Here is an 18,359-nt window from a genome sequence, read left to right as displayed (position 1 = left end):
GTTGCCATCTATCAAACACGTGGTGGTTGATAATGGAAAGACAACTAACAACTATCAGATCTAGTTCCTTTACTGACTCATACGAGGATAATAAAGGAGAGTGCAACATCTGGTGTCGAGATGCTCTTTTGATAGATATATAAACACTATAGAAGGTAAGCGGAGGACTCTTCAGCTCCACCTTCCTTTCTAATCTTTATCTGTTTCTTCTTCATCTTTTTCCAGTTTGGATACTTAGCAAATTCTAGTTTGGGAATCAGAGTAGTCTGTCGGGATCTAACCATGATGTCATTCTAACCCCTCTTTTGTAGTGCTCTGGCCCTCTCACCCTCTTCACCAATGATCTCCGGAGAGCATGCACGTCAAGCTATTCGTTGACCGATGGCTTGACTATCCACGGTATTTGGCCGCAACAACACCCAAATGTTCCTCATGCTCATCTGAATAACTGATTCTCTGCTCGGTATACAAGCTTCAGTATTGATGACTCTACGAAGATTGCATGTGTCCCAATAGAATACTTATGAAGAGATTCAGTATTGATGTGAAGGTCCTTAGCTTTCTGTTGATATATATATCTTAATCGTTGAACGATCACGTTATTTGGATACAACAATCTCTTAAAATTTTAGCAGAATCGGATAGAGGCAAGCCATATGTAAGTAAGTAATTCATTATATTACTAGTCCAATGAAGAGAAATAGTACAAAGTGATCAGAATATAGCATCGAACATGGGAATATCTTTTTCTTTTTCTTTGAAAAAACAACAACAACAACAAAAACAAAAAATAACATCAACTCCCATTTGATCTGCTGCTTCTGCTGTAGAGGAGGTTCATGACATACTTGTTGGTGGTCGATGAGTCTGACTGCTGCTGTTGTTCTGCTACTGCTTCTGGCGATGAACACCAAATATTATCTCGAATAGAGATCAGAGTCATGGAAGGAGAAAGCTTCTGGCCTCTGCAACTTATCTCTACCTGAGTCGTTCAATTAGTTTAATTCATCACATAGACCTCAGCTAATCAGATAACGTGTTCATCTAATTAAAGAGAAAAGAGATTTTAATAATACTTTTAAACCTTAGGAATATAATCTTGTTGAAAATTATCCTCATTATTTTGTATTTTCTCTAGAGACATTTAATCCGATCTACCAAACTATTAGGAGGATGAACATGGCATGCATCTCCATTAATTTTCATTCAATTCGTGCAACTGCATGGTGCATGCACGTCTCTTGCACAAAACGTTACCTAATTAATCTTATTTGAAGCCAAAACAAGTCAAACAGTACTTAGTTATTTTCTTACGTAAACTTGCATTCCATTAGTATTCCTATTCGATTAGACTTGTAATTAATCCCTAATGTTATTTTAAGGAAGTGATTGGCCTCTAACACGTTAATTATGTTCTATATTATAGATGGAACATTTTAATTGATATCAAAGTGGATAGAATCCTAAGCATAATCAATATTAGTTATACAATTTATCAAAATACATTATTTAAAATTAGTGAATATATATTTATATTGTTTTAATCAAAAACACTAATATCCTTAATTACAAGCACAGAGTGTTTTATAAAATAGATTTTTCATTATATCTTTTGGACATAAAAGAATCCAATATTATAGTTAGAGATTTAGAGGTTCATATATAATGGTAAAAAAAACGAAGTTATTTTAAATACATTTTTTTGGGGGATAAATTTTAGTTCATAAAAAATATATGGTTAGATATTTTATCAAAATAATTTTTTGTCACAAGAAAGCATAGTATTTTACTAGGGATACTTGGAGGCTTATAACGGTCAAAATCTATACAAAATGGATATTGTTAAAATACATTTTATATTTTTTTTTAATCATAAAGCTTTTCTTTTGACTAAGTATAATGTTGTAATTACATTATTTAAAAGTATAATAATTGAAAATTTTAATTTGGAAGGCACGAGATGATTTTTAGATAAACTAATGTTTAAAGGTTGACATTGAATACAAAGAAACAAATTTATAAAATAGCTTGTGACCTAATTGTTCATTGCAAATGAATTATTTTTCGGCATAAAAGTATTAATGTTCTTCTTGTTTAAGGCTCATAATGTGCAAACTAATTATCAAACTAGGAAAGTGCACCTTAAAAGTTGGCAAAAATAAATGTAAACTTATCACAAATCATTTGCATATATTATGGGAGGTCTAGCCTTTGCATATATTATTTCCCAAAAAAATAAAACAAAATGATTAATAAACCACATTAATATGTTCATGCACAATCATTTAAACCATCATTAATGTAGATGCAAATTAGCATTTTAAACATTAATTATAAAATGTATAGTTGAATATCAATGAAATAATATCATTCAATGCCATTAAACTCTTGATTGCACATACATAATTTTTTTAATCAAAGAATATTTAACCTATATCATTGATTCTTTTTTCTTTTTTGAAATTGTACTACACCACCATCAAGCTAGCAAGATCATGTTTGATTTGGGATTTTGAATGCTAAAATATATATTGTTTTAAAACATTTTGAAACTTGTGTAGTCTTAAATCTATTGTTGGTATATGATGTAGCCTTAGATATATACTTCTTACCTACTTACTTTAACTCCTACCCTCTAAAATCCACCATCTAAGGTGAAGCTTGCCTTTCACTTTCCTTTCATGACTTCAAGTCCAAAACAAAAGGATATGCCTACTATCCTAGCTTTATACGCACCAAGACAAGAAATATTTATTGCTTTAATTCCAAGTTAATAAAATGAGTTCAATATCTAGATATGCCAACGCATGCATCATTGATTTATGTGTAGAATCAAATAAGTGAGAGTGAATTGAACAATCTTAAGCATACATGTCTCAAAAAAAGCATGCAAATAAATAGAAATATATATAGGGAAATATAAAGGTAGCAAATGGAGAAGCAATTAAGTACCTCAGATTCATCCTCCAAAACAAGCTTATTAGCCAAATACTTCATCAATAGCCTTATTGTCATTCTGCCATCTCTGGAAAAATAGTACGATTTCTTTGGTTATTGTATGAAGATTAATGTTTTTAACCAAGAGAAAAAGAAAAGAAAAGAAAATCATCAAAGAAAGAGAAATGTACTTGATCCTCAAGTAGCTCTTCGGTATCTGAGGCAAAAAGGGCTCTTTTTTTCTGCAAAGAAAAAAAGGTGCACTTCCAACATCAGAACCAACGCAAATTTAACAAGAAATTTTGATTATAAAAGATGACCTTTTTAGCTAATAAGTAGGAAGTGATCGATCTGTTTATGAAGAAATTGTTTTTGTCAAATAAAAAGAAAAAGAAAGGAGAAAAAATTGTACTGTTCTGGTGCTGCTTGGAGGACGAGCCACAGCCCGGGGGTCTGCGTCCTTCGCGGTAAGCTTACCACCCTGATCTCGCCGTAAGATGCCAAGCTCGGCGTCGCCGGCGGCGGCGGCCTCCCCCAGGCGCTGCTCGATGGGGAAGGTCTCGCACTAGAGCTTGCCCGTTGATGCTCCCACCGGTGGTGGCAGCCGGCGACGCCAGGGAGCCACGGAGGCGGCGCCGATGTCGGGAACCCAACTAGCGGCAGCTTACAGGCGGCGGCGGCGCTGCCTCCGCCAATCAAGTCGAGCTCCGGCCTAGTGCTACTGCGACTACTGCTCGCGCTGCGGTCGTCCTTGTAGTGACGACGGCCGCCGTCGCTGATGCCGAGCTGGAGCCACCCTCGGTCAACTCCGACGATCTTCGAGCTACCCCCGGCGGAGACCATCTCTGCCGGCTCGGCGGCGTCTCCTCGCTTCATGATCTCGCTCTCTTCCTCCATCACCTCCTCCTCCTGCTCCATCATGTTGTCGGAAAAGAAGCTTCCATAGCGAATATTCCGGTGCCGCCGTGGCCGGAGGAGGTTCAAGCCAGAGGTCATCGGCTCATGTCGACGTCGAACGATGGATAAAATCTGCTCCTAAATCTTTTCACCATGATCATAAATATATATAAGACGATGAAAATAAGGAAAGAGCAAGAACTAATTAGATAAAAATTAAAGCAGTTTAATTATATTAATTAAGAGGAGAGGAATTTAATTACTTGATCTTGTTCTTCTAGCTCCTCCAACTCCCTGCAGCTCTGGAAGGGGGATTGGCAGGCTAAAGGCATAGGCTAAAGTAGATAGGAGCTCTAGGGTTTTAAATTTAGATGAAGAATTATTTTTTATGATTATATAATATAATATATATACACACGGCATGGCTTAAGTATTTTATTTGATGTTTGCAAATTAATTAGTTGCATAAATAATAAAGTAAAATAATGGCGGTGATGAAGTACAAATTTCCAAATATATTTCATTAAAATGTAAAGTAGATGCATTTAGTAACTCCTTCCCTTAATCATAGGGTAATTAATTCAACTTCATAGGAGTTTTCTATTGGCTAGTAGAGTAAATTGAAAAGTGTTAATAAAAATACATTTAGAAGGTTAACGATCTTAGGCCTACTTCTCACAATAAGAAAAATATGTGTATATCAAATCCATTGCAATAAAGATGAATATCCAAGACATCTCAAATTTACTAATAAATATTTGAATCTAATAAATCCAAATACATTAACAACGATAATAAAAATCTCTTAGCAAATACATCCGATCACACCCCAAAACTAGCTAGTGCACAGTATTCAATCATGTAGAAAGTATAATATGATAGATTATTAATAAAACAATGACAAAATTAGTCATGATGGCAAAAAAGACGAATACGCTCACCCCCAACGTCCCCGCTTGCATCATCAAAAAATATGCGAAATAAATTAAATTTAAACTATATAAGGTGAACACTGTAATAATAAAATGTTAGCTAGAGAATACTTTTACAAGTTTTTTTTTAAAAAAATTGAATACTAGTTTGAATATTTGTTGATAGTGATATATAAGAATATCATTATCTACAATGTTCTTGCAAACATAAAATAAAATTAAAGATGCATCTAATATGAAAATTAATTGATATATTTTAAATGCTTCATAAGTGATAAATAAAATATAAAAAAGTTAAAGGTCACACTCTTAGACAGCTACTAATCAGTATCATGAGGATCTTAAGTCTTCTGAGAATCAAACCCATGTATTCAGTGTTTGCCTCATTTGAGCCATGAATTTTTGCATTTCTTATTCAATTTGTTCATATCTTATTTGGACTTGTCGAGACTCTTCAAATTGTTAATCTAATATCGAGAGTCAATTCTTCAAATCTAGGTATTCTTCCCTTAAGGCTTGTATTTTAGTAGATAATCCATTGGCTCCTAGCCATAGGAGTCATCACGGATCATATATGACTCTTGCTTGGGACACAAGATCATAGAGGGAGGAGGTCTTTTTCGCTTCAATGACCATATCATAATAAATCTCATTTAACTAGTTTATGGATAGAGTATGTGGTTTATCTTCCTCTATAGCAGACTGAGATGTTTGTGCAACTCTAGCAGTCATTTATGTTGGTGTAGGGTGCATCAGAAACGAACTTAAGTTTTGATGTTATCAAAAGTTCAAGTTAAGTCTTATTATAATCTGATGAATTAACTAAGTGTGTAGGCTATTTACTCAACTGGAAATGACCTAGTCGTGGCTAGGCAGGAAGGAAAGTCTTAGCATATCATGAAAGCCAGGCAGGAAAGTCCAGGTGGGTCGAGGATCTGACACTTGGGCAATTAGACTCAATAGGTCTGGAGGACTTGATATCAAGGTGAATCCCTAGTAAGTGTAGGATCAAAAATGTTGTAGGGGAGTGAATAATTCTCATGGCTTTTTCACATTCGTTTTAGAAGTCAGTCGGAATAAAACGCAGCGAAATAAAAGGTAAATAAAAATAACACAATGCTAACACACTCAAGTTTTACTTGGTTCGGAGCCTGTGACGACTCCTACTCCAAGATCCACACTTGTTGAGTATTTACTTTGGGCAATTCACTATCAATTCTTAAATTACTAGTATACATACGAAATACAAGAACTATAATTTAAGTACTATTTGTTGGCGTAGGTAGGTCGATAAGAAGAGGTGCATTGCCTGTAAAAATTAAAACTAAATCTTTCTCAATCTTTCAACTCAGATTAGTAGCACAATTATAAAAATAAAATTAAACAACTAAAAATAAAAGAGGCGAAAGAATTACTTAGTTACAAGCTAGGTGGTTATTAATCCAAGGCAAAAGAAAACACTAAAAATTCTCTTTTGTTGAAGTTAGAGAAGTCTCTTACATTCGTTGAATGCTTATAGCCCCTGAAAAGTTATCCGCAACTTGAAAACGCTTACAAAGTGGTCCAAGGTGCCTTCTATCGGATAGATTTTATCCGTTGAGGATAAAACTCTATGCTCGGGTACTGGCTAGTGAAGGCACCTTCCATAGGCTGGAAGGCGCCTTCCATGAAGCATTGAAGGCACCTTCCAACCCATGGAAGGCGCCTTCCACAAGACAAATCTGGTAGGTTTTATTCGCATGGGTGATGCTCCGGTTATCCAGAGTTGAGCTCACCCAAATCCAACTCTAACTCTCTCCTCAAACAGTCTTCATCCCTGATTTTTTGTCCCTCAGATCATTACGCGCGCCCTTCTCGTCCGTCGGTGTACTCTTCCACAGCACCTCGTCATTCAAATACACTAAGCCCGTCAACTTCTTTCCTATGTCATCTTCCTCGCTAGCTGCGTCTTCCGCTTGATTTCTTATGTTCGTAAGCTCCTGCACACTTAGACACAAGAATCAAATACACAGGATCTAACTTAACTTAGTTGACCATATCAAAACTACCACAGAGTACTTACAATCTTTCCCTTTTTGATATGCATAACCCAAGTTAAAGTTAGGGTTAAATAAAAATGTAATAAAATGATTATTTAAAGTAAATTGAAATTTATAACAAAAAATTGCAATGCAATGAATTAAGAAAGTTAATAAAATTATAAAATAAGTACAAGGATAAAATTTTTTAAAAATTATCGTAACTCCTCCTTAATCCTTCTTAACTTTTACCTATTTCTCTCCCTTTAATCACATGAAAAATTAGAAAAATGAAATAAACAGTTAGAAAAAAATTGAAATAATTTTCTAGAGATACCTAACACTATAATTAGTCAGAAATAATTTTAAAATATATTCTATTTTTAATAATTAATCTTCTATTTTAAAAATTAAATTAAAAATTACTTTTGGATTTCAAAAAATCTTGAAATTTTATGTCGAATTTAAGAAGAATATGTTAGACCAGTAAAAAAAAATTTCACAGAAAGATATTATTTAATTTAACAGAAATGATTTATTTTAGTAAAGTAACTAATTTTTAAAAATAAATCTTAAAAAAATAACTCTAAAAATTCTGTTAATTTTCTTGAATATGTAAAACACATTGTTTAATGGCAAAAATAAAATAAAATGTTCTAAATTTCTATTTTCTTCAATTTTTAATATTAAAAATTTTATTTTCACAAAATAATTCATAATAATTCTTATAATATTCATAAAAAATTGAAAGTTTTTATTAAGATAAAGAATATCATGTTTTATTATAGAAAAATAAAAATTTTTAACAAAAATATTGATGTTCTATAAATATAAACATTTTAAATATGAAATTTGAAAATAAAATTTCACTTGAAAAATATTTTTCTAATTAAAATAATTTCTATCCTAATAATTCAAAAAAATTAGGAATTTACTCTAAAAATTATTTTGAAATCCAATATAGGTTTCTATCCACTAGATTTATTCTTAGATTATCATACATTTTTAAGGGGCATGAATTGGTTAAGATCATTTTTATCTTAGCATCTTTTTTTTTTTCTAGTTTTACTATATTCTTAAAAAGCATCTTGATAAATTGAAATGACTCTTCAAGAGGTAGAGCGCGTATCTCATTTACCTCGTGTTTTGATGCTCCCCCTTTATCGTAGCTTTCTTCTGAGGATCCTCCACCTTCATTGATGCTCATCTTTGAGCTGCCTTCATCTTCTCCTTGATGGTCTGCCAATAGGACTAGTCTGGCATATTCTTCAACTTCTAACTCTGATGATCACTCGCCCCATGTTTCTTTTAAGTTTTTGTGCCTTGATTTGGCTGGCTCTTTCTTCTTCTCCTTCGTCTTCAGCTTTAGGCAATCATCCTTAATGTGTCCTTCTTCATTGTAGTTGTAGCATCGACCTTCCTTTTGCTCCGAGAATATTTCTTAGCCTACGCTTTATTAAATTTATTAGATTTAATAAACTTACTAAATTTTCTTATCATTAGGGTCGCTTTGTCTTCATCGATTGACGCTTCAGAGTCTGGATCATCCGTTCTTGCCTTCAGGACAATGTTCTGACTGGGTTCCTTTTCAATTCTGCACATCTAGATTCATGAAGTTCTAAAGTGGAAAATAAACTCTCTAAAGTACTTACCTCTAGATCTTTTAAAATATAATAGGAGTCTACTATAGATGTCCAATCTTGTGTCATAAGGAAAGCATTTAATTCATGTCTTAAAGAATCTCAATTCGTTACCTATTCTCTGAGATTCGTAAGTCTGATGATTAACTCCTTCAACTTGGAGTGCAGTTGTGCTACAGACTCTCCTTCTTTCAGCTGAAGGTTGGTCAATTAGTTCTGGAACATATCCCGTTTTATGAGCTTGGCTGCAGACATACCTTCATTTAGCGTCAGGAATTTCTCCCAAAGTTCCTTTGCTGATTCATAGGTGTCGATTCTACTAACTTCTTACAAAGTTAGCACGCTTAGCAGATAGAATTCGGTTGGTCAATTTGCTACTAAGTCTGCTTGCTCCTTGGTCTAGAGATACTCTTCTTTTTCTTTTTCTTGTTGGTTTTGGGGGCTATAAAGTCATATTTAATTATCAAAAGAATTTTAAAATTAGTTTTGAAAAATACCTCCATACATTTTTTTCCATAACACAAATTCTCCCTCAAACTTCGACAGATAGATGCTCGATCCAGCCATCATCTCGGTGCTTCAGTTGACGCAGGTAGGCCGACAAGAGGGGGGTGAATTGCCTGTAAAAATAAAAACTAAATCTTTCAACTTAAATTAGGAGCACAATTATAAAAATGAAATTGAATAACTAAAAATCAAAGAGACAAAAGAATTATTTGGTTATAACCTAAGTGGTTGTTAATCCAAGGTAAAAGAAAGTACTAAAAAGTCTCCTTTGTTGAAGGTGGAGAAGCTTCTTGCACTCGTTGAAAATTCAGAAATATATTAGAAAATGAATATAAGAGTTTTTGAATATTTCCTATCTTCAAGGGTTTATTTTATAACCCTTGGAAAATGTTATCCGCAGCTTGAAGGTGCCTTCAAAGTGGTCCTAGGCACCTTCCATCGGATAGATTTTATCCGCCAAGGATAAAACTCTATCCTTGGGTAACAGCTAGTGAAGTCGCCTTCCATAGACTAGAAGGCACCTTCCATAAAGCATTGAAGGTGTCTTCCAACCCATAGAAGGTGTCTTCCACAAGGCAGACCTGGCTGGTCTTCTTCGCGTGGGTGATGCTCCGGTTATCTAGAGTTGAGCTCACCTGAACCCAAATCCGACCCTCTCCTTGAGCAACCTTTGTCCTTGTCTTCTCATCCCTCAAACTGCCACACATGCCCTTCTTGTCTGTCGGCAGCACCTCGTCCTTTGGATGCACCGAGCCCGTTGACTCCTTTACTGTGTCATCCTTCTCGCTAGCTGCATCTTCCACTCGATTTCTTATGTTCCTAAGCTCCTGCACACTTAGACATAAGGATCAAATACATAGGATCTAACTTAACTTGGTTGACCACATTAAAACTATCATGGGGTACTTACACTATTGATAAAATTATACCGACAACTTTAGAGTTCAGAGAGTTGTGTTTTCAATCGTTGAATTCGCATCACAGAGTCGTAGGATCATTCTTGAAGTAGCTCATAAGAGAAGGATTGTAAAAATTAGTTATGTTTGAAGAGCTATTCGAACCAGTCTTGTATAGACTGTTGAAGGCACCTTCAACACCATTGATCCGGTGATGAGGAGGGGCTCGGTCAGCAGGGTGGTCAATGACATGGTGGAGGTCAGAGTCGAGCTGGTCAACGCCTCGGTATTATCGTCCAATCAAGCAAACCCCTTTGCCCGACCGAGCAGACTGAATCGCCAAGCCTACATGAAGCAGATGTTAGCACAGCTCGGTCATGTATCGAGCTTTCGATGCTCAAACAGACAAGATATGTGCCGAGCGGCCAGCCCGCTCGGACTCACATCGGCAAAACAGTGATGACCGAGCAGACTACAATCAGACACAACTTCTCTGTTCTGCATAGCAAGGGAGCCCGGACAGTGGGATACTGGCCGAGCGGCCATCCCGCTCTGCCCGAGGACAAGATCCCTCGGATGACCGATAGCTGGCCGAGCAGCTCCTTCCGCTCTACCTATAATAGACAAAAGGAGTATCAGAGGATATCCTTCTGGGAACTTGTGTCGCCGACAGACTGCATGCTTGGCGACACGGTCAGGCAGAAGATCGTACGACGGAAGCTTTCGCTGTCTTGTCAGAGATATGCTTGGGTCGTTAAGGTATGGTGTCAGGGACATTTTTTTGACACGTCTCTTCAGGGTATACTTTAAGGAGCGGACACGCCTCGAGAAGTGTGTACGTGCTCCTCGGGAGTCCTATATAAAGACCCCTAAGTTTCGACGGAGGTATGCATAATCTCTACGGTAGCTATAGTCACTTTGCCATTTTGCTTCCTCGTTTCTTATACATCGCCGATTTTTGACTTGAGCGTCGGAGGGCCATCGTCGGGGAACCCCTCCCCGACTAGGCACTGACATTGTTGTGGTTGTAGGTTTCATTGACAAGAAGTCCACCAACGGCCAATAGGAGCGCCACGTCCCCAGCATCCATCGCCTCAACTCTCGGACATGATCAAATTTGGCACCGTCTGTGGAAAGACACCTGCATCCGAGCCAAAAAAATGGAAGAAGCTAGATGACTTCACACTGTGACGCTCACTCAGGAGGAGCTCGATGCGCTAATACAAGCGCTAGTGGCAAAGATCGTCGAGCAATAGCAGCAAAAGATAGACTGGCGCAACAAGCAACATCGGCCTCTGGAGGTCGAGCGACTCAGGACGACCGACCGGAGCAGTATTCTATTTGGGGACAAAATAGACTGCCGACCAGCATGCATGGAGAAGCTCCACCCGTGCCTATTCCATTCCATCGGGCTCTGTTTCAAACGCCCTCAGAGATTATGCAAGCAAATTAGGAGAGGGGATCTTCTTCAGACGAAGCACCCATTTTGGATGCAAGGAAAGGCAAGGTGCCCCGAACCGACAAGTCTCCCGAGCAGATCAACCGCCAGTTCTCTGAAGCAATACTTCAACACTCATTGCCAAGGCACTACACTCCATTGGCAATCGGAGAATACAACGGATCAATCAATCCGGATGATCATTTGGAAAAGTTCGACAATACTGCTACACTTCACCAATACACAGATGGGGTGAAGTGCCGAGTCTTTCTCACAACGCTGTCCGGCTTGGCCTAGTTATGGTTCAGGAGGCTGCCAGATGGATCAATATAAAGCTTCAAGGATTTCTGAACGGCCTTCCTCCACCATTTTGCAAGCAATAGGCGCTACCAAAAGACAAGCGTCAACCTGTTCTCTTTGAAGCAAGGGTCGAGAGAAACTCTCCAAGCCTACATCCAACGCTTCAACCAGGTAGTTATGGATATCCCCTCAATCTCATCTAAGACCATGATGAATGCTTTCACCCAAGGGCTCATAGAGGGAAATTTCTTCTGGTTGCTCATCAGGAAGCCGACCCGTGACTACGATCATATGCTCAAGAAGGCTAATGAGTATATAAATGTGGAAGAGGCCTAGGCAGCCAGAAGGAAAGAGGCGCCATCCGAGCCCTCGATGCCAGTCGAACAGCGATCGCCGAGCAGCCACCACACCAAGAAACGAGGGCACATACCGTGCAGCATGTGGCTTCCGATCATCCAAATACATCTTAAGGCAAGGTATGGACACCTATGCTCTGTTCCTTCCACCAATCGGTGCACCACAACACCCGCGACTGTCGTGGGTTGACGCTAATCACCCGACTGGCACCTAGGGGTTATCGTCGTCGATCGCCTTCACCCGATCGACGACACGGGCATCAAACCGTCGGGTGACGAGAAGACGCCATGTGGTTACCCGAGCGGCAGCACTACCATCAATAGAGGAGCAATGACCATCCTCGAGCTTCACACGAGCGACATAGGCTGTCCGCTCGAGAGGAAGAAAACAGAAGCAACGTCGCTCGGGGAGAAATAAGCATCATCGTTGGCGGACCAACCAACGTTGACTCTAACCGAGCCCGAAAGTCATATGCTCGGCGCTTAGAAATTCACACCATGGGTTGTAGTCAGGAGAAAACGAGCGGGCCCAAAATCAGCTTCGAACCCTGGGACCTCCAAGGAGTGGAAGCCCCTCACAATGACGCCCTCATCATCCGAGCGGTAATCATCAACTATACAATTCACCTGATTTTTGTTGACACAGGGAGCTCAGTGAATATAATTTTCAAGAAGGTTTTGATCAGCTCCAGATCAACTGAGTTGAGCTACTCCAATGACGACCCCACTATATGGGTTCACCGACAACAAAGTTCTACCGATCGACCAAGCCAAGTTGGCCATATCGCTTGGAGAGGAGCCGCTCAGAAGGATGAGGACCACAAACTTCATTATGGTGGATGCTCCCTCAGCCTACAACGTCATTCTGGGCCGATCGACCCTCAATGAATTCTGAGCGGTAGTCTCAACGTATTGCCAGAAGATTAAGTTCCTGATAGAAGACCGGGTAGGAGAAGTCAAAGACGACCAGTTGGACGCTAAACGTTATTATGTCGAGATGGTCAAAACCGAAGCCAAGTTCGCTCGGAAGACGACACGACTGGAGTAGCCGTGGAGCACTAACCATCTCCAACCTTACCGAGCTGAGTGAAAGATGCGCCAATATAGCAGTCAAATGTATCTTTATATCCATGTGCTCTTGATGTGTAGGGAAAAAAAATAAAAGACTCAAATTTTGAGCTCTGTACTGAACGACCTAACAAATCGTCGAGCGGCGACGTTAAACCCCTGTCTTCACCAAATTGTCGAGCGGTGATGTTAAACCTTGGTCTCTATTGACGATCGAGCGGCGACCTTAAACTCATGTCTTCACCAAATTGTCGAGCGACGACGTTAAACCCTGGTCTCCATCAACGGTCGAGCGGCGACCTTAAACCCATGTCTTTACCAAATCGTTGAGCGACGACGTTAAACACCTGTCTTCATCCAACCGTTGAGCGATGACGTTAAACCCCTATCTTCACCAAATCGTCGAGTGGCGACGTTAAACCCCTGTCTTCACCAAATCTTCGAGCAGCGACGTTAAACCCCTGTCTTCACCAAATCGTTGAGCAACGACGTTAAACCCCTGTCTTTACCAATTCGTCGAGCAACGACGTTAAACCCTTGTCTTCACCAAATCGTCAAGCGGTGACGTTAAACCTCTATCTTCACCAAATCGTCGAGCGGCGATGTTAAACCCTGGTCTCCATTGACGGTCAAGCGATGACCTTAAACCCATGTCTTCACTAAATCGTCGAGCGGGGACGTTAAACTCCTGTCTTCACCAAATCGTCGAGTGGCGATGTTAAACCCCTGTCTTCACCAAATCGTCGAGTACTGACGTTAAACCCCTATCTTCACCAAATCGTCGAGCGACGACGTTAAAACCCTGTCTTCACCAAATCGTCGAGCGGCGACGTTAAACCCTAGTCTTCACCAACGGTCAAGCGGCGACCTTAAACTCCAGTTTCTGAAAAATACACCTCACTATCAAATCTCTGAAAAATAGATTCAATTCTGTAAGTGCTTGGCAAACATTATTAGATAGTAGGTCATGGAAAGTTATTGGAATAAATCTTTACATAAACACCTGACATTTATGGCTCTTCATTTTAAATATTTTTAACTTATTCATATCCACGTATAGGCCCATATTTGAGGCATACCCATCAGGGAATTTGATTTCTTTCAACCAACTACATAAAGTTTACTTACCTTCTTTGTCTAATGTATAACAAGCCTTTGGAAATTAATTTGTCATTTCATTCTAATACAACTTAGGTATGTTAACTAGTTTTTTTAATTCCTTGCATGATTTGCGGTGTCTTTAGTTTTTTCAGGAATATTTATCATAATATTGAAGATATTATATAAAAAAATTTCTCAACATGCATCATATATATCTAAGTTATTTCAAATAAGTAGATACTTCCAATATGATAGCTCCCGAAAAATATTTATTTTCTTACAACCACACTTGCACAGCCTAACAATATATTTATTTATCTCATCAGATCCAGGCTGAGATACTAGTAGAAATCTATAACTGTCTATTTGGTCAATGATTTTTTCATCTAACGTAATTGTTAGCGGAAGTTTTCTTACTACAATATTGTTTATGAAATTTTCACCTGAAAAGGTGCTCATTTGGTAAAAATTTATGGTAATTATCAAATCAAGATACCTTTCCACTGCAACATAATGAAAATGTATCAGATTCTATCATGCAATATGGGTATGCTAACTTACTAGCCGTGCTCCATCCCGGAAGTATTGAATATGCTAGAAAATCACTCATCGCCCATAATAAGTCAACATGCAATGTAAAATTAGTTTTATTTGTAATATCATAAGTCTCTGACTCTATTTTTCATAATTCATTTAACTTAGCAATCAGATATTGTAAGAAAATATCTATCGTCTCTTTCGGATTCGCTAGATCTGGAATAAGCACAATAAGGAATACGAATTCATCTTTCATGCACATCCATGGAAGTAAGTTGTATGGTGTTAATATATCTGGCCAAGATAAATATTACTGTCCTGACTGACCAAATGGATAAAATCTATCTACAGAAAGTCTTAGTCTCACATTATGTGTTTTTATTGCAAAGAAGGGGAATATTGTATCAAGATGTTTTCATACAGAGGAGTTACAAGGATGACACATTATATCTCCTTCTTGTACATACTCATGATGCCGCCTCATGTGGCAAGTTGTTGCGGTTAATGAGAGTGATACATAACTTTCCATGCGTTGAACTCTAGTAATTAATGGGAAGTAATACATAACTTTTCATGCAATATTTTTCTTCTTCTCTGGTATGCGACTACGATGCTTATAATGAGAGTGAATACAAATTATGTATTTAATAAGTTTACTATTTTCATTCCAAAATATTATGCAGTTTTTATATAATAATCAATCTTCTCTACAAGCAACCTAAACCCCTCACCAATTTCTTTTTATTGTAGAAGCTATTAGTCATTAGGAGATTAGTGGGGAGCAACTCTAATATCAATTGACAAATGTGATTATAACATCATTCTAAGAAATGATGTTATGCCTTAATGTTTAATAATCTTACAATAGCTAATAGTTGGGGATGTCTAAATGAAATATCTTCCCAAATTTCTCTTTCACTAACGTTTAACATGTCATATAGTTGTTAAAATTTAGGTGTTGGTATTTCATCTATATTGGAATAATCAACTGTATTCATCGAGTCAGAAACTATTGATTGCATTGCATTCTCATTAGATGATGATTCCCCTAGAGCAGTTGTGTTGAATGAAAAAGCAATCAAAGTTCTAATTGGATAAAACAAATAAGGCTCTTCATCACAATACCAGTCATAGTAATTTGAAACAAAATCATTTCTACATATATGTACTTTCATGATATCCTCATCACAGAATGATGTATTACTACATTTGCAATGATTATACAAACAATATAACTCGACACCATTCATACATTTTGAATGACTATTAGCAAAATTCATAAACTCTTCAACTCCAGCAAAATATTCATCTCGAATAAATCCATTTGCCAATCTATTATACATTTAAGTTTTGTTCATGTACATTGTATCCACTACAACAAAAACTGTTATAGACAACAGATAGAATTTGTTATCTTTTCTATTTAAAAACTATTATAATTGACACTGTTATTAAAAGTACGTTCAATGATAATGGTTTTAAACTACTATCTTTTAATACAAAAGGCAATAGTTTCACAATGTTTAAAAACTATTATCTTTGAGCATGATAGACAATAGTTCTACAATGATTTTAAACTATTATCTTTTAATACCAAAGACAAATAGAAGATGAATGAAAATCGAATCTACTTCAATCAATAGCATATTATTTAATAAACAACTAAGATAAGTATACAAATTATCATCCTTGCATTTCTATAACAAACATAATTACTCACACACAAAAGATTTTTAATTGGGAGACACTCAAAACTACTCCTCTTGACTATATCTTATTGCATGAATTTAAAGGATCTTGGTAGATGCTACTTATCCTCTTGCATTGAATGTTCTTTACTCATTGGCTTTAACCATCTTCTCGCTTAAATCCAAAACCTTTCTTGCTAATTCTTCATCCTTGGCATGGTTACTCGTATCCTCCTCATTGTAATCATCAAAGTACTTCCCAGTCACACCCCTGAGGTTCGTATGTAGTGCCACATAGCATGTAGTTACTACTCCCTATAATTATCCATACAAATCTATTATCATCTCATTTCTTGATTCGTTCAAAAATTTATTAAGATTTTACATGGAATTCCTTGAATAAAACTAGGGTTGAGTAAAGGTGCAAGTTAGTTTAGTTAAATTGCTATATACAAGATAGTAATCAATAAGTCTTGCAAACCTAAGGTACATTCTTCCATAAGAAAGAAGTGTTTGTAACAAAGAAGTATTTGTCCTTGGCATGCAACATCATTTACTTTTGTAATTAACACAATAATTTCCATGAATAAGACATGTATAAATTTCCAAGTGGCATATCCAAATGGACATCTTTAATAACAAGCTTAAATTTGGCTACAATTAAAACAAACAAAAAAGTTGACATAAAAAGTAATAAAATCAATGGCTTAGCAAGATCTAAAAAATCCATCAAAGTAGTTAGATGATTACTCTCTTTTGACATTGAGAATTTAATTAACCTTCTCTTTCCTAATAATTTACATATTCTCGACCAAACCAATACTTTGAAAAACTTCTTGAATAAGTGGTTCAATAACTTAGAAGATGAGCATTGCCTTCATAGTTGCAATGTAGTTACATTATAGAGGAGGCAAATCAATTAGATTCAATCACATCATTGAACTGGAAATTTAACAAATACAAACACAATTACCAAGATCCTAAATATGTTTATTGATTGCAAAGATTCAAGGACAATAGTAGTATCAACATAACTAAATATGATAAAAGCTTCCCATAAAAGAAGAGAGTTATATGCTTGATTACTTGTTTTGAAAGGTCATTAAGAAACATCATTAATCATATGACTATGGAAACTAGTATAAGAGCTATCAAAATATATAAAAAATTAGAAGTGTGAAATAACAATTAAACAAGGAATAAGGCAACCCATGGACTAATGCACAATCTAGAGAGGGAATAACACAATGCATAATTTTGTTACATAATACATAAAATCATTAACTTGTTTAATCAATTTCTATCTTGTTTTACCTTTGGGATTTAGAAATTGAATAACATCACATTTAAAAATGTTGACTTCTTTTATAGCAAGGATAATATTTACCCCAATAACATTCTTCATAAATCAATAAGAGTCGACATATAAGTGTTTTATTAACTAAATTAAATGTTTAATAAAAATAGAATATGATAACCCTAGAATTGAATGTTATTGATTAGGATTTTTGATGTTTAAATGAGGAGTCTAGATTTGAGTACTAAGACTAAGAAATGAAATATCAATGCATGTAATGAAATCTAATCCTAATAAATGAAAGACAATGCAAGTAATGGAAATCTAATCTACCCTAAACTACAATTGTAGGAAAATTTACAAAAACATAAAGTAAGTATGACATGAACTTGACATGGAATGAAATATAATCTAATCTAACATAATTGCTCCAAAATTAAGAACAAGAATAAACATCCTAACTAAATTCAACAAGAAAAGCATTGCGTGAAATTAAACTAAACTAGTTGCAATAATTAAAGTTTAACTAACTAAAGAGACATTTTGTCAAATATATTATGAGTATGAATCAAATTAACCAAAGGATGTGAAAATTAATCATGGGAGATCAATTCAATACAGACATTAACACACAAATGAACAATCAATATTTAAGAAACAACCCAACAAGAAACATAAACTATACACGTAGAGATCTTGTGAGTGGATGATGGTTATGGGTGCTTGCGGAGGGGCTAATGTCGGAAT

General features: G+C 36.5%; 1 protein-coding gene across 1 annotated transcript; it reads right to left on the bottom strand.

The window, feature by feature from the left end:
- Window positions 1-796: 796 nt before the first annotated feature.
- On the bottom strand, window positions 797-3,960 carry LOC122029068 (protein LAX PANICLE 2-like). The gene is made up of 4 exons (XM_042588026.1): window positions 3,350-3,960; window positions 3,129-3,179; window positions 2,953-3,025; window positions 797-982 (listed from the first exon to the last, which is right to left on the bottom strand). The coding sequence occupies exons 1-4, from the start codon at window positions 3,931-3,933 to the stop codon at window positions 797-799; spliced, it is 894 nt and encodes a 297-aa protein (XP_042443960.1). The 5' UTR covers window positions 3,934-3,960.
- Between the last annotated feature and the right edge of the window lie 14,399 nt (window positions 3,961-18,359).

Source organism: Zingiber officinale, chromosome 10B (genome assembly GCF_018446385.1).
Source record: "Zingiber officinale cultivar Zhangliang chromosome 10B, Zo_v1.1, whole genome shotgun sequence".
Classification (NCBI taxonomy): domain Eukaryota; kingdom Viridiplantae; phylum Streptophyta; class Magnoliopsida; order Zingiberales; family Zingiberaceae; genus Zingiber; species Zingiber officinale.
The sequence above is the reverse complement of the archived record's forward strand: the minus strand, read 5'-3'. Positions and strand labels throughout refer to the sequence as shown.

Coding starts and splice junctions, on each gene's coding strand:
- LOC122029068 (XM_042588026.1), bottom strand. CDS start 3,933: ATGACCTCTGGCTTGAACCTCCTCCGGCCACGGCGGCACCGGAATATT. Junction 3,026..3,128: donor AAGAGCTACTTGAGGATCAA/GTACATTTCTCT, acceptor CTATTTTTCCAG/AGATGGCAGAATGACAATAA. Junction 983..2,952: donor TTTTGGAGGATGAATCTGAG/GTACTTAATTGC, acceptor TGAACGACTCAG/GTAGAGATAAGTTGCAGAGG.